Source organism: Tenrec ecaudatus, chromosome 12 (genome assembly GCF_050624435.1).
Source record: "Tenrec ecaudatus isolate mTenEca1 chromosome 12, mTenEca1.hap1, whole genome shotgun sequence".
Lineage (NCBI taxonomy): Eukaryota > Metazoa > Chordata > Mammalia > Afrosoricida > Tenrecidae > Tenrec > Tenrec ecaudatus.
Genome location: NC_134541.1, coordinates 126,804,674 through 126,819,507, shown reverse-complemented (window position 1 = coordinate 126,819,507; position 14,834 = coordinate 126,804,674). Strand labels below are relative to the sequence as shown.

Genomic DNA, 14,834 nt, shown 5'->3' with positions numbered 1-14,834 from the left:
CAGAACACTGCATCGCGGTCATGCAGAAACTGCCCGTGGGTCAAGAGGCAGTTGTTGGAACGGGACAAAGGCAAGGGGCATAGTTGAACGTCAGGAAAGGTGTGCATCGGGGGTGCCCTCTCACCGTGCCCAGCAAAGGAGTTGACTCGCAGGAAGGAGAACGGGGCATCGCATTGCAGGAAAACTTACTGACAAACTGCGAGATGCAAGTGGCACCGTGCTGCTTGTTGGAAGTGAGGATAACTTTGAAGCCCTGGCTTCAAGCACGTGAAGTTCAAAGGGGCCAGCCTCCAGTATGGATGGCAGCTCCACAGGAAGAAGTCCCAAACCCTCACACCCGGGCCAGTCGGTCACGCATGATCAATGGAGAGAAAGATCGACGTTGTCAAGGATATTGTCTGGCTCGAATCCACAATCACTCCTCATGGAAGCAGTAGTCAAGAGACCCAGTAAGTCTGCTGCCCGAGACCTCTTAAAAGTGTCGAAAAGCAAGTATGTTATGTTGAGAGCTCAGTTGGACTTGACCCAAGCCATGGTGCTTTCCGTCACCTCGTATGCATGTAGGAGAACCAGTGCATTTGCATCACGGTGCTTGTGAAGAATGTTGAAAGGACCATGGCCCACCGAAAGAACGAGGAGATTCTGGCAGGGAAGAAGGCCAGCCAGAGGCTCCTTAGAAGCAAGCACGGTGAGCCTTTGTCTCGTGGACTTTGGCCGTGTTGTCACGAGAGACCGGTCCCTGGTTAGTAAAGTGGAGGGGCGGCGAGGGAGAGGGAGACCTTTGACCAGATGGATTGCCCCCGTGGCTGCGTTGATGGACTTGAGCGTAAGACCAATTGTGAGGACGACAGGTCGGACAGGACAGTGTTTCATTCCGTTCTGTATGGAGTCGCTGCGAAGTCTGGACAGACTCACACCACCTAGCAGCAATAGTAGCCATGCCTACTGGAAACATTTTGCCAGAGGCTCTGGGTCACATATGCATGAGTTATCCGCTACAGTCCAGGGGTGGAGATCACATGATTATACTCGAGTCTCCTTAGAAAGGTGAAGGGTTATATGTTATTTTGACGGCACCAATTGATGCTCAATGTGTAACCCCACCTAACGGCCTTTCTGCCCTCCGTGGGTCTGGTAAGAAGATGGGGGAAGACACTGATAGGGTTCCCCTGTGGGAATGATCAACAGTTCCTGCAGTGCCATCCTGTTGCCTATTATCAAGTGAGCCCTCTAAGAAGCTGGGCTCTGGGTGGGCGGAAACTCATCACCCTCAAGAGCCCAGTGTATGGAGGGGGTCCTCTGGAGGACCCAGCGTTAGGCTTAGCACTGCCTCCCTTCAGATTGTCGGCCAAACGGCACCCACCTCCACGTGAGACATTCCCTATGGGGGGCGTGGCAGTAGTTCACAGAGCCCTGAAACATGAGGGGATGTCCCCAGGGGGAGAGTGGGGGAAAGGGAGCTGAACAAAGGGTGCTAGAGAAACTAGATGGTGCCCAGCGGTCAGAAAGAATAGCACCCGGGGTCTTGAAGGTGTAGCTTCAACCAAGCAGCCGTGTAAGTGAGACATCCGAACCAAGTGTGTGATCCGTCTGCAGGAATGGTATTGGAGCTTTTAAATCAGTGGTTCTCCACCTTCCTAATGCTGCGACCCTTTAATACAGTTCCCCATGTTGTGACCCCCCACCATAAAATTTTCGTTGCTACTCCATCACTGTCATTTTGCTCCTGTGATGAACTGTCATGTACATATCTGATATGCGGGGTGTATTTTCATCGTTATGAATTGAACATAATTAAACATAGTTAAGGCACATTGATGAATCACAAGACAAGATGTAATTCTATAGTGTGAAATATTTATGTGTTTTCCGATGGTCTTAGGCGACCCCTGTGAAAGGGTCGTTTGCCCCCCAAAGGGGTCACAAGACCCACAGGTTGAGAACCGCTGCTGTAAATCGTGAGCACCTGGTCTGCAGAAGGCTGTGGCCGACAGTGGGCGTCCATCCCCATTTGCAGGTTCACCGCAGCTCAAGCTGCTGGTGAATCCTCTCTGGCCATAGCTGAGGGGTGTGAACAGACTTCCTGTCGACGGCGTGTGGGGGTGTGTCCTTAATAGGATTGTGGTAGGTGTAGCCAGGTCAAAATGCAACATCTGGTTTGACTCCCCCCATTGGACCCATTTAAAAATTGTTCCAGTTTTGAATAAGTGAAGGTGAAGTACACCTGGATGCAGCCTCTGGTGACTTGCCGCTGACCATAGACCAGGGTGTGAACGACCTTGTTATCACGCAGAGGCATTGGAAAGTGGACCAAGGCAGTGTAGCTGGTCTGCCATGGGGCCTAGGCAGCACCAACTCAGCCGTGGACAGGACCGCCCGGCCAGTCTCTGGCTTGGGGACCAGGCCAGCTCCGGCTATGCTGTCTGCGTGGGCAGCGAGAATCCCTGGCGAGGGAGGGTGGCAGCGGGCAGGAAACACCCAGCCCCGTAGACACAGGAGCGGGAACATCTCAGGGATCGTGGCTGTGTATCAGACCCCCTGGGGGCCTAAAAGTACCATTTCCTGGGCGCTCTGTGACCCGGGCTGGGCAGGGGGCAGGGACCTGGGAGCTGACCCCGTGACCCCACCTGAGTGGGCAGACTGGGGTCTCCACCTGACAGCCTGGCCGAGGTGTGGTGGGGCTTTGTGAGATGGGACTCTCCACCCCAACCCTCACCTCCACCCCGGCCTGGCCTGGGACGTCCTTTCCTCACCTCATGCATGCTCTTCTTATTGGGGTGGGGGCCCCCTCTTCCTCCCCTTCCTGGAGGAGCCCCCAGGCCCAGCCCCCACCTCATGTAAGTGAACTTGAAGCTCGGGGCTGAAGGTGGGATTGGAACTGCCCACCTGCTCCTGCCCTTTGTTGGTGGCGCCATATATCACCTGTGCTGTCCTGTGTCATGCGTGGGTGACCCACCAACGCAATGTGCCCGGGACTCAGTGCTAACCTTAGGGACATCTTGGGCACACCAGGACAGGTTGGTCTGTCTCGCCGTGTGTCATGTGAATCAGCTGGTCCTTCTGGGTCCTTGCGTCACCGTGAGGATCCCTGGGGCTGCAGTCTGGCAGAAGGACTGGGTGTGGAAGTGGGAGGAGCCAGGGGACCTGGGCTGGCAGTGGCTGGATTGAGGTGCCCTAGGGAGCCGAGCCAGGAGGGTTGTTTTGGGGTGCATGGGAGGAAGGCGGCAGATAAGTCTCCTAGGTGTTCAGACTGAGCCCCTGCATGGACATCAGGGAAGCCCAAGGCACAAAACCCCAGGCTCCCCGGTCTGGAGTCGTTTCTAAGGAGACCAGGTGGAGAGTAGGCAGCTGGACAGAGAAGAGACAAGGGTCAGGGTCCAAGCCCTGGGCCACAGCATCGTGTGGTCAGAGCCATAGGAGGGGTGGCAGGGAGGTGAGCGGGGCTGAGGGTGGAGAAGGAGACTGTGTCCTCAGGGGTCTGGCCACCCAGAAACGAGGGGTGACCGGAAGTCCCTCTTCACTAGGACTTCCCGGCTGGGCGTCTCCTTGGTTAGGAGCTAGCTGTCCATCATCGCCATCCTGAGCTTTCACCTCAGCTCCATCAGTCACCCCTGGTGTCCTGTCTTGGGTGGCACCGAGGAGAGCTTACACAGCCCCCTTGACCACCCTCCCGTCCTCTGTGGACCATGCTGGGAGGTCCTGGCCGGCTCCCGCCCTCCCCTCCTCCTGGGGTCTCTCTCATGCTTCTTCCCAAGTCCGGGCACACTGCTTGCTTAGGTCTGTGCTCTTGGTTGGGGGTATTGTTGGGTGGTTTTTCTCCCTTGCCCCCCTTTTCCCATTTAGAAGTAACCCCACTTTGCAGAGGGCTTGAATGATTGGGTCTCGGCCTTGGCTCCCGGCCTTCACTTCTGCCCCTCGGCCCAGCCCTGGGGGCACCTGCCCCTCTCTGGGGGCTTTGTGTGGGTCTGCTCACTCCCTGCTCCCCAAGTGCATCCTGCTTCCCTGCCCCTCCCTAGTCCCTTCTTCCTCCCTAAGTGGATTAGGATTCCCGGAAGGAGCCAGTGGAATCTGGGCTGCTCAGGAGGCCAGGGCTGTCTGGAGCCTTCCTGCTTGGCCCTGATTCGATTTGGACTGGGCAGCTGCGAGGCCGGCAGCCCAGGCCTTCGTGGGAATGGCCTAAGGGACTGGCCACAGGAAGGAGGCCCAGTGGGGTCCTCCAGCGGGCAGACCTTGAGCCGCTGCACAGGGGCAGGTAGACCCATCAATGGACTTGATGCCCACAGGTGGTCCCTGACTGTGGCCACGGTGCTTCGGTCCATACACATGTCCCACCCGGCCTCCCTTCCCCTGACCGTGTACCATGAAGGTTTTCCAATTTATTGCAACCGCAGAGCCAAAACATGTTGCACACAGTCAGAAGGGAACCAAAACCATATTTTGGGCCAAGGCCTGACGGACTTAGCTGTGAGTTGATTGGGGTCCAGAGCAAGCTCAGAGCCCGCGCCCATCATGGTCCCTCTGAGTTGAGACCCCATGATGCCAGCTCCAAGTGGGCATTGGTGGGCTTCTGGGACTTTTTCCGATGTATGCGGTTGGTCCCTGTGGCCTTGGCCTGACCTGTGCGTTGGGCCCTTGGCCCTACAGAGCAGCATTGGCAGACCTGGTCCTGGCCCTCGAGCTTGGCAGGAGTGAGATGGATGGTGGTGGGGAGCAGGCATTCCGTGGACCCCTCGGCCCCACCCCAAGGCTGCTCGCCCCTTGGAGGCAGTCCAGCCCAAGTGACTGGTGTGAGGACCCCTGCAGATCTGCCACGAGCCAGCTCACCTGCACAGGCTCCCTGTCCGGGCCGGGACCACGCGAAGGGCCCCGGAGCAGTGGGCCCCCTGCCCTGACCGCTGTCCTCATCTTTGTTTGCTGTAGAGTCTGTGGGTGGGCCCCGGGGTAGGTAGCCTGCTCTGTTTCCGGCACCCACCAGGTCCCCTCCCTCTCTGCAGGTGACCATGGCCTTGCTGGGGAAGCGCTGCGAAGTCCCTGCTAACGGCTGTGGGCCTGACCGCTGGAGCAGCGCCTTTGCCCGCAAGGACGAGATCATCACTAGCCTCGTTTCTGCCTTAGATTCTATGGTGAGTGCGTGTCCCCCCCAACTCTGCCCCCCATCAGCAAAACCAGAGCCACACGGGAGGTCCACGTCTACAGAAGTCCAGCCCCAGGCAGAGAGAAACATTGTTTCCCTTGCCCCCTTAACTCTGGCCCTCATACCCTCACTTCTTGCCATTCCAATCCTGGTCCTGCGCTCCAGCTAGCGAGTGACCCCGCTTGGAGGGGCTGCTAACCCTCTCCAGGCAGAACGGCCACCCGTGGGGGGGGGGGGGGGCAGGGATCCCGGGTCCTGTCGAGATGGAAGCTCCAACTGACGGAGGCCTCGGGACAGGCTGTTTACGCTGAAATTTAAATGAAATAGCTCAATATGGCCAGTAACTTTGGCCTGAGATAGTACCGCCCGGAGTAGCCTGCGTCCACCCTCAGAGAACCTGTTGAAGACGCTGATCAAAAGGTGTTTCAGAGTTTGGTGGAGAAGCTGAAATGCCCGTCGCTGTCCTGAATGGGGGGGGGTGAGCACACGATGACAAGATGCCCCCTTTTCCTCTTTGGATCCCTCCAAGACACTTACCTGGCAGTGACCTAACTCCTGCCCCCTGCTCCGCTGCAGGGAGAAGGGTCCTGAGCTCAGTGTGTGGTTCACACCCAGTTGCCAGCCAGCCTCAGACCCTCCTGCCAGCACGTTCTGGGGCTCCTTTGCCAGCATGTCCTGGGGCTCCTGCTCTGTGGGCTTTGGGCTGATCCCTTTCCCACCTGGGGCCTCACCAAAGACGGGACCCTGGATGGATGCTTCTTTCGGCTCAGGCAGCCCCTCTGTGGCAACCAGCATCCTTGTTCTTTCTGGTCGCTGTTCCACAGTGTGGTTGTGTGGGAGGCCAGGCTGAGTAGAGAAATAAATCCGGAGACACCCCTCCATGTCTAAGAAAGAGCTTTCTATCAGGAAAATATCCCAGCCCGGTCCAACTCAAGTCCCTAAGTAAGTCTCTCTTCAGACTCACGCAGCCACACGCCACGGTGCAGAATGTAGGGAGATCACAGGCCGGTGGGTGCGAGGTCTTGTGGATCCAGTGGCGGTGGAAGCACCAGAGGGCTCACGCAGGTCTCAGGGTGGCTCGCCAGCAGGAAGGTGGAGGCAGAGAGAGAAGGAGGTGGGTAGAGGCTGGCCTTCAGAGAGGCCTTTATCTCAATTGCACCTCCAAAGTAGGTCATCAAGCGGCGACCTGATTGACAGGCTGGACGGTACCCATACCTTCTTCCAGGTGCCATGTTTGTCAGAGTGGCTCCTGTTTCCATCGTGAACCCATCGGGCCCCTTCCTGCCTAGGCGTTCCCGACTCCCGTGAGGAGCAGACCGGCTCCCTAGGAGGCCCTTCGGCTGAAATCTGAGTGGAGGCAGATGATTGCCAGTACTGTCTTGGGTAGTGCCCTGGGCGGGTCCGAACTGCCCAGCTGGAGGTCAACACAATGTTTGGGCCACACAGGGGTGTCCTGTTTTAATCTTAGCAAGCTGAAAATAAATCCCCACATACACACACACAGGAGAGCCCCAGGTGACGGGCCAGCTGCCCTGCCGGTCCCTAGCTCCCTCACACCGGCACACACCCAGGTTGGGGCTGGCACACAGAGCAGGATGGTGGCCCAGAGAGGGGAAGGCTCCTGTCCTGAGTCACACAACAGCAGGCATGACTCAAGTAAAGCCTAGCATCTCTCGGGTCCAGGCTGTGCTGTGGACTTCACTGGCTGGGCTTTTTGGAGGCAGGCCTGGTGGTCTTTGTCACAGGGTCTAGTTTCACCCCCTCCTCTCCCCCCGGGCTGCCCATGTGTACAGGTGTCCCAGGTGAGAGGTGTTTTCCCCACCCTCAGAAATGCCCATCTCCTCTGTACAGGCCCTGGCCCCAGGCCCACACTGGAGGGGCACAGGGCAAAAGCTGAGTCTCGATCTGCTGAGCTGGGGCTCCTGGCTCCGTGACTATGCAGGAGGTCTCACGGCAGGAAGACCACCCCCCCCCACCAGCCAAGGGACCTGCCTGGAGGAACAGGGTCTACCGCATCCTCCAGCCCTGTGTCCATCATGCCTTCTTACCCCTGTGGCCGTCGTGGGGACCCAGTCACATGTCCCCCTGGGGCTTCTAAGGCAGACGCAGAATATGGTCTGGGGGAGGGGGGTGCGAAGGTGGGGAGCTCAGGCAGCTGATCTGTCAGCTCGAGACTGGCTGGGGAGATGTGCTGGAGGTGGGGGGTCCCCCGGCTGACCCCCTCTGCCCCTCTCCCAGTGCTCCGCCCTCTCCAAACTGAACGCGGAGGTGGCGTGCGTGGCCGTACATGATGAGAGCGCCTTTGTGGTGGGCACGGAGAAGGGCAGGGTGTTCCTGAACACGCGCAAGGAGCTGCAGTCGGACTTCCTCAGGTTCTGCCGTGAGTACCCTGTGCTCCCTTCTGGAAGCTTCCCTGGGGACCCAGCTTGGAGTCCCCAGCCATGCCCAGCGTGGATACTGGGGTAGCCCGGGGTTGGTCTGACCAGGCAGATCGGGCTGTGTGAGCTAATAGAGCCTGCTGGCTGGATGGCCCGACCCCCAGCTCCATGTGAACAGGGACACATTCAGCCTGCTTTGATTGAGCGCCCACTGTGTGCGTAGCCCTCACAGGGGTCCACCCCCGCAGTGGTACCGGCTTCAGCCCTGCTGGCGGAGATTCAGGTCCCAGAGTGAGTGTCCGAGTCCGAGCCATGTACAGTAGCAGTGGGCTACAAGCCAGGCTGTGGGCTCCGGGGGGTGCGATGCACATGGGCCAGCTCCCAGGGCCGGGGCTACACAGCTCATGGGAGAGACCGGGCTCCCTGTCTGCTAACCGCTGTCAGCTCAGAAGGACAGAGCCTTCCACCCGCCTGCACTGCCTGGGTATGGCACGGGGACCTTGAGGCAAGAGGGGTCCTTCTGAAGCCCTCACCCCTTGCCCCTGTGGAGACCTAGCCTGGCCCCGTGTACGACACCCCTTGCAGTTCTCACGTCCATGCTCCACTGTTCTGTCCCCAGCCTGCTACCTTTCGCGTTCTCGCCCGAACCCACACCTGCCCCTCCCGGCAGGTCCTGGTTCCTCTCTGCCCGCCAGATGCTGGCCCGCTCCCAGGAGCCACAAGTCCCTGTCCCTGGAGGCTCCTCTGCCAAGAACCCCGTGTCCCCGAACCCAGAGGCCCTCCAGCCCAGCCCCCAGCTCTGGTGGCAGTCTGCGCCCACGGTCCGGCTCCGGCATTGTGTTAAGTGTGGGGCAGGGGTCAGGCCCTTGTCTGCACATCCTGGCTGGACCGGCTGGACCTCAGCCTCCTTACCTGTCGCCTTACCTGTGGTCTGGGGGACAGTGCTGCCCGCCCCGTGGGGGGGCTGGAGATGGAAGTGCCAAATCCACACGTTTAGCTGTTTGCCCCACACCCGGGCCTGGACACACCCGAGGGCGAGCCCACCTCCCATGCAGCCGCCCCCCCACGCCCCCGCCCCCCAGCTTCTCCAAGGTCATGGGAGAGCCTGACTGCTGGTGGGGGTGGGGGAGGGGGTGGGCAGTGGCAGAGCCAGGCTGGGGAAGGAGCGCCAGGTTTCTCGGAGCCCTTGGCTCTGCTATTTATAGCACCCCTAAGTTGGCTGGTTTATTTCAAGCCTCGCAGATCCCCAGAGGGGAGCAGGCTTCCAGCTGAGAGCGGGCCGCAGGGGGCCCTCTGGTCCCCTCCAACGCAGCTTCAGGCACGTTCCCCAGGGATCTAGCACACTCCGGTCCTCACCATGTGGCCAAGTAGGAAATTAGGGTCAGGATGGCTGGGGACAAAGAGCCAGGAAGGGGTAGAGGGAATGGTGACTGTTGGCCCCAGCTTAGATCCAGGCCTGCCCCGAGGTGGGATGAGACCTGGCTCCTATGCCAGACACTGGGCACTACGAGGTGACTAGCCCCTGCCCGGTAGCCCTCACTCATGCCCCTTCGGATGGGGAGCCTGGCTGCTTCGGGTTCAGAGCCCTGCGGCAGGGCACTGTTATGTCCCCACACGCGCTGTCCCACAGGAGGGCCCCCCTGGAAGGAGCCGGAGGCGGAGCACCCCAAGAAGGTGCCGCGGGGCGAGGGCTGCGGCCGGAACTTTCCCAGGTCCTCTCTGGAGCACGGCTCGGACGTGTACCTGCTACGGAAGATGGTGGAGGAGGTGTTTGATGTTCTTTATAGTAAGACCCTTCCTCATTCCATTTCGGGACCTGGTGGGAGGGAGCCACAGGCCTGGCCCAGCTGGCAAGACCCCTCCACCCCGCCCCTACACAGCTACTCCCCTTTGGGTCCCGCTCTGAGCTGGACTCGGGCCAAGGGAGTGTGCGGTGCACCATCCATGTCTTACCTGGACAGTCCAGGTCGGAATCTCTCCTCTGTCCACGGTTCCGGAACCTTCTGCTATCCCCAAGTCCCGGCCTGCTACGGGCTCTGCTCTTTCTTACCTGGAAGGGGCCCAGGCTTGCTGGGGTCTTCCTGTCTCCAGGCAAGCACTCTGCTGGGCTCACTGCCCTGACATCGCCCCAGAGCACATACAGCTCTGACTAGTTCCTCCCTGCACCCCTTCGGTGGGCCCCTGCTGCCCTCAGTATCTCAGCGTGGCCACAGTGGCCCGCCGATGTGGCCACCCCCTGCCCCTCCTCACTTGACTCTGTGGTCCCTCTGCTGGACCCGTCTCAGGGAGCTCCCCATGTTCTCCAGGACAACAGTGCTTTGCAGGGGCTCTTCTGGTGGGCTGACTGTCCCTGTCCTCTGAGGCTCAGCCCTGCCACTGTGGCCAGGTGCTTGGGTGTCCCAAGTCCTGCTGGGGGCCCATTTGTTGAATGGCCGAACCACCCAGTTCTTCCTGCATGGGGGCGAGGAGGAGGGGGCCTGACCACTTTCAGAGTTGTCAGACTGTGGGGGGTCTTGGGGCTCCCACAGTGGCCCTCACACTCCCTGGGTGACCCAGATCCCTCAAGCCCCACCTCAGTTGCCCTTCCAGTGGCCCCAGGTTCTGTGGAGCCAAGGTCCATGAGGAGACTTGGGGTCAAGAGGGGGCCCCAGGGGCCCTGAGTGGCTGTGCTGCTGTGCACCCCCTCCAGAGTCCCCCACCCACCTACCCCCAAGCCACCTCTGGCACAGTCAGGGGTCACTGAGAGGAAGGGCCTCTTTGTGGCGGGGAGGGGGGGGACAGCAGGTGGTGACAAGAGATATCACAGAGCCCGGACCCCTGTCCATTCCTCAGTCCCCTTGCCGAGGGGCTCCTGGTCCCCCCCTTAATCATCATCACCTTCGTCTGTCTCCGAGCCCCCTTTTCCTCTCCTCCTCCCTGTCTCTTCCTATCAGCCCCCTCTCTTCTTCCTCACTCCCTCTCCCCTTTGTCCTCCTTGCCCTTGGCCCCTGAGGAGCTATCCCAGGCCCCCACCCACTGGGAGGGCGGGGAGCTCTGGAGTGCAGACCTTGGGGATCTTGTCCAGCAAGCCAGACCTCCCCCTTCTCTTGTGGGGAATTGTTCTCTGTGGCCCTTCCAACGGGCCTTTGGGGTCGTTCCCCAGGACACTGGCACCCAGGGGAGGGTCACTCCACATCAGCCCAGCTCAGGGGTGCCCCTGGCCCCAACCTCGCCTGGCTGCCCTCTCACACCATGTCTCCCCACCAACCCACAGGCGAAGCCCTGGGAAAGGCCAGCGTGGTGCCGCTGCCCTACGAGCGGCTACTGAAGGAGCCGGGACTGCTGGCCGTGCAGGGGATGCCCGAGGGCCTGGCCTTCCGGAGGCCAGCCGAGTACGACCCCAAGGCCCTCATGAGCATCCTAGAGCACAGCCACCGCATCCGCTTCAAGCTCAAGAGGTGAGTACAGATGGTTTGGATGCTGGGAGTGGGCGGGCGCCTAGTGGAGAGGGCCACCTGCTGGGGTGGGGACTGGCTCAGCATCCCAGGCCACTGGTCCAGCCAGAGGGGAGGGGCTTTGCACACTGGGTGGCGCGCTCCTGCTCCCAGAACTCCCGGTCTACCCCAGAGCCTGGCCACTGGGTCACAGGCGTCCTTCCTGGGTCCTCCCACACTGGACTCGCAAAGTGGCCAGAGAGACTTTAGTTGGCACGCGGTCACCCAGAGCCACTGCAGGTGCCAGGAACAGCTGCGCAGAGGGTGGCGGCCGGCCCAGCCAGCCACGTGGCTTGCATTAGAGGCTGGCAGGGGATGGGCTTGTTGAGACGGGTCCCCGGTATGTACTGGTGGGTGGGGCAGCCCTGGAGAGCTTGGACCTGAGCTCACCTCTGCTAAGGGTCAACAGTGGTGCCCAGCGGGGGATCCCTGGAGGGAGGGAGAGGACGGACCAAGTCTGGACTGTGTGGGTGGGCATGGGGCACAAGGCCTGGCCCTACTCTGGCTTTGCTGGATGGCCCTGGGCCCATTGGTCCCTCTGGGTTGACCTCCCCACCTGTCCCCTGGGAATGAGCTCCTGTCCAGTCCAGACCTGATGGGACTGGGGTGTCTGGGGAGGAGGGGATGGATGGCGGAAGCAGGGCATCCATCAGGTGCGACGAGGGTGTGAAGCCGCCCCACCCTTTCCCAGGCCCCCCGAGGACAGCGGGCGCGAGTCAAAGGCCCTGGTGGAGCTGAACGGCGTGACTCTGATACCCAAGGGCTCTCGGGACTGCAGCCTGCACAGCCAGGCCCCCAAGGTGCCACCCCACGACCCGCCCCCTACCGCCACCTCCTCCTCCGTGGCCAGCTTCCTGTACAGCACCGCGCTCCCCAACCACGCCGTCCGAGAGCTCAAGCAAGAGGCGCCTGCCTGCCCGCTGGCCCCCGGCGACCTCGGCCGGGCCGGGCCAGAACCCAAAGGTCCCAGCAGCCAGGACTTTGCCGACTGCTGTGGTAAGGGGGCCGGCTGCCAGGACCCATGTGTAGGGGGTGGACAAAGGTCATGACTGCATGGGGCACCCTCAGAAGACAGGTCAGGGGACACAGGACTGGGAGGAGGCAGCACAGATGGCTTCGACCCAGTAGGACACGGCCACCCCTCATCCCTCCGTGGACAATGACTTTGGCCTGAGACCATGGTCTCGGTACCCGCAGGGCTGTTCAATGAGCACTGGCTGATTGTACTTGAGTGTGGGGTCCTGAAGGCATTGGGGAAGCAACAGCTGCATGCAACGGAGACCTGGGTCCCTGGGAGCACTGTTGGATGTGCACTGAACTACCAACACTAAGGTTGGTGGTTCAAGCCCCCAGCCACTGCTCGGGAGGAAGCTGAGGCAGTCTACCCTGTAAAGAACCCCAGGGTCACAAGCCCTGTGCAGGCCTGCCGTGAATCTGGGTCACCTGGGCTGGGTGGGCCTCCTCTGTTTAGTGGCTATGTGTCCAGAGACCAGCTCTACCTCTGCGCCTCAGTGTCATCTGTAAAATGGGGCTGTGAACGGAACTGCCTCCCAGAGTGCATGTGAGGAGCCAGAAACCATCCAGACAGCAGGGGCAGCCAGAGATGCTCCGACGAGTCCTGCCTGACCTCTGGGTGGGGGCCCAGCAGTGGGTATCTTAGAAGATCCCCCCCCCCAAGTGGTTCTGAGGGTGCTCTGGCTTGGGGACGGAAGCAGTGCTTGGTGCGTCCTCAAAAATGGAAACTCACTGCCATCGAGGCGACCCCAAGGGATGGGCCACACCGCCCCGATGGGTTCCTGAGACTCCTCACCCTTCTCCCACAGAGCAGATGGTTGGCTTTGAACTTCTGGCTTTACGGTTAGCGGCCATACATGGACCCACTACGCCACCAGGGCTCCTGCTTGGCACAGACCAAATGGAACCAAAGTCCCTGCCACCGACTCCTAGGGAGTCTCTGGGATGGGGCAGCACCACCCTGCCGGGTTCTGAGACGGAGTAGAGGGTCCGTCTTTCTCCTGCAGAGCAGGTGGTGGTTCTGAACCCCAAGGCAGACCTTGTCGTTAGCAGACCAGTGTGTGACCACTGTGGCTTGGCACATAGTAGGGGTTTAAAATGGTCCATGTGGATATCTGTTATATTATCGTGATTATTAGGAGAGAAAAGGACCCCACCCTCTACAAGCGTGTCAGTTGGTGGGGGAAGGAAGTGGGACTTCCCGCCTGAAATGGGGGCCCATCCGTAAGAGCGGCCTCGCGGGCCCCCCTCCTGGGTCTGGCGTTGGGGCGCGGGCTGCAGAAAGAATGGCTCAGGCCCTGGGTTGGGGGTGTTTACCACGAGTGTGTCATCACCACTTTGGGGGTCTCCTTGACACATGACGCTGCGGACTCGGGCGGGGCCCCCGGGCGGGCCCCCCCCATGAACCTGCATCTTTTCTCTCCCTGGTCCAGGACAGAAGCCCCCTGGGACTGGCGGGCCTCTCATTCAGAACGTGCACGCGTCCAAGCGCATCCTCTTCTCCATCGTCCACGACAAGTCGGGTAGGACAGCGTCCCGGCCGGGGGGGGGGGGGGCCTGCTCAGTGGCACTGGAGCTCGTCCTTGTGAGGACACGGTGTCGGTTCGGCTCCGGGTGTGGTCAGGATCCACTGCTGCCTAAGGAATTGCCACGGAACGTGGCTGTAAGCAGCAAGCACCGATCGCCCCCGCAGCCATGGGTCATGAAGTCAAGCGCTTAGCTGGGTGGTTCCGGCTCAGGCTCTCTCACGAGGCTGTGGGCAAGGTGGCAGCGGGAGGGGTGCGGGGTGGCTGCCGTCAACAGAAGGCTTGGTGGGGGCTGGAGTGTCCACTTCAGCGCTTCCTCGTGTGGCTGGTGGCGGGAGGCCTCAGTTCCATTCTGAGTGGGCTTCTGGATGGCAGCTTCCCGCAGAGTCTGTGATCTTAGAGAGAGTAAGGGGTGAGCCTTTGAGACCCCACCCTGCTCTCAGAGGGGCTGGGAGCAGGAAAACCCGCCCGGGCGCGTCCCTGGTAGCAAAAAGGCACGAAACTAGACCGAGAAAGTCTTGGCAGTTCCTCGCCCCGCTGTGGAGGTCCCCTCTGTGCACTGGGGGAGGGGGGGATCGTTTAGAGCACACGGCCTCCTGGGATCAGGACGGAAACCCCGCCACCCTAAACAAGGTCCAGCCCAGAGACGGGAGGGATGTGAATGCCCACAGGGCACCGGCCGTGAGAGCCCGCCCCCAGTGAGCGCTGGGTGAGAGAATCGCTGGGGGGCCCTCAGGCAGGACACCCAGCCTCTCTGAGCCACCCGTTCCCCACGGGTGCCCCTTCTGCAAGAGCTATGCTTCCAGGTTGTCTTGAGGGCCGAAGTGGGATACACGTAGGATCACAGGACCGGGATCTGTCAGGAAGTATCGGTTCACGTGCACGCGGGCGGCTTCCGAACAAGACGCCTGTCTCCGCGGTCCAAGGGCAGCCACCCACGAGGTCTCCTCGGGACACCTTCACAAAGGAGGGCGTGTTTGGTGTCCAGGGGAAGGGGAGCGATTCTGAGGTCAAGGGCAGCCTCAAAAGTTCACCAAAGCGTCTTCCCGAAACTTCGGAGCCTTGCAACAAGCCTGCCGCAGTGCCGCCCCGCGCCATAGACAACACGCGTTCAGGTGCATCCAGCCAGGTGCAAGACAGGTAGGTAGGAGAGGGAAGACCCTGTCGGCTTGGGCGCACTACGAAGAAGCGGTGGCTGAAGTCCAGAAACGGGTGGGAGGAGACCCGTAGGCTCATCGCGGGCGCGAGAGCCACGGGCGTTGGGACCGCCCAGGACGTGGTGCCAGGGAAGGTCTTGGCCTCTGCGGGC

General features: G+C 60.9%; 1 protein-coding gene across 2 annotated transcripts in view; it reads left to right on the top strand.

The window, feature by feature from the left end:
- Nucleotides 1-14,834, top strand: part of GTF2IRD1 (GTF2I repeat domain containing 1) — an 87,425-nt gene that overhangs the window by 28,348 nt on the left and 44,243 nt on the right. For both annotated transcript variants that reach the window (XM_075564848.1, XM_075564847.1), the window contains exons 2-7: nucleotides 4,995-5,123; nucleotides 7,373-7,514; nucleotides 9,143-9,298; nucleotides 10,766-10,949; nucleotides 11,677-11,981; nucleotides 13,433-13,522. In XM_075564848.1, the coding sequence (XP_075420963.1) occupies nucleotides 5,001-5,123; nucleotides 7,373-7,514; nucleotides 9,143-9,298; nucleotides 10,766-10,949; nucleotides 11,677-11,981; nucleotides 13,433-13,522 (1,000 nt within the window). In that variant the 5' untranslated portion in view covers nucleotides 4,995-5,000. The remainder of the gene's footprint in view (nucleotides 1-4,994; nucleotides 5,124-7,372; nucleotides 7,515-9,142; nucleotides 9,299-10,765; nucleotides 10,950-11,676; nucleotides 11,982-13,432; nucleotides 13,523-14,834) is intronic.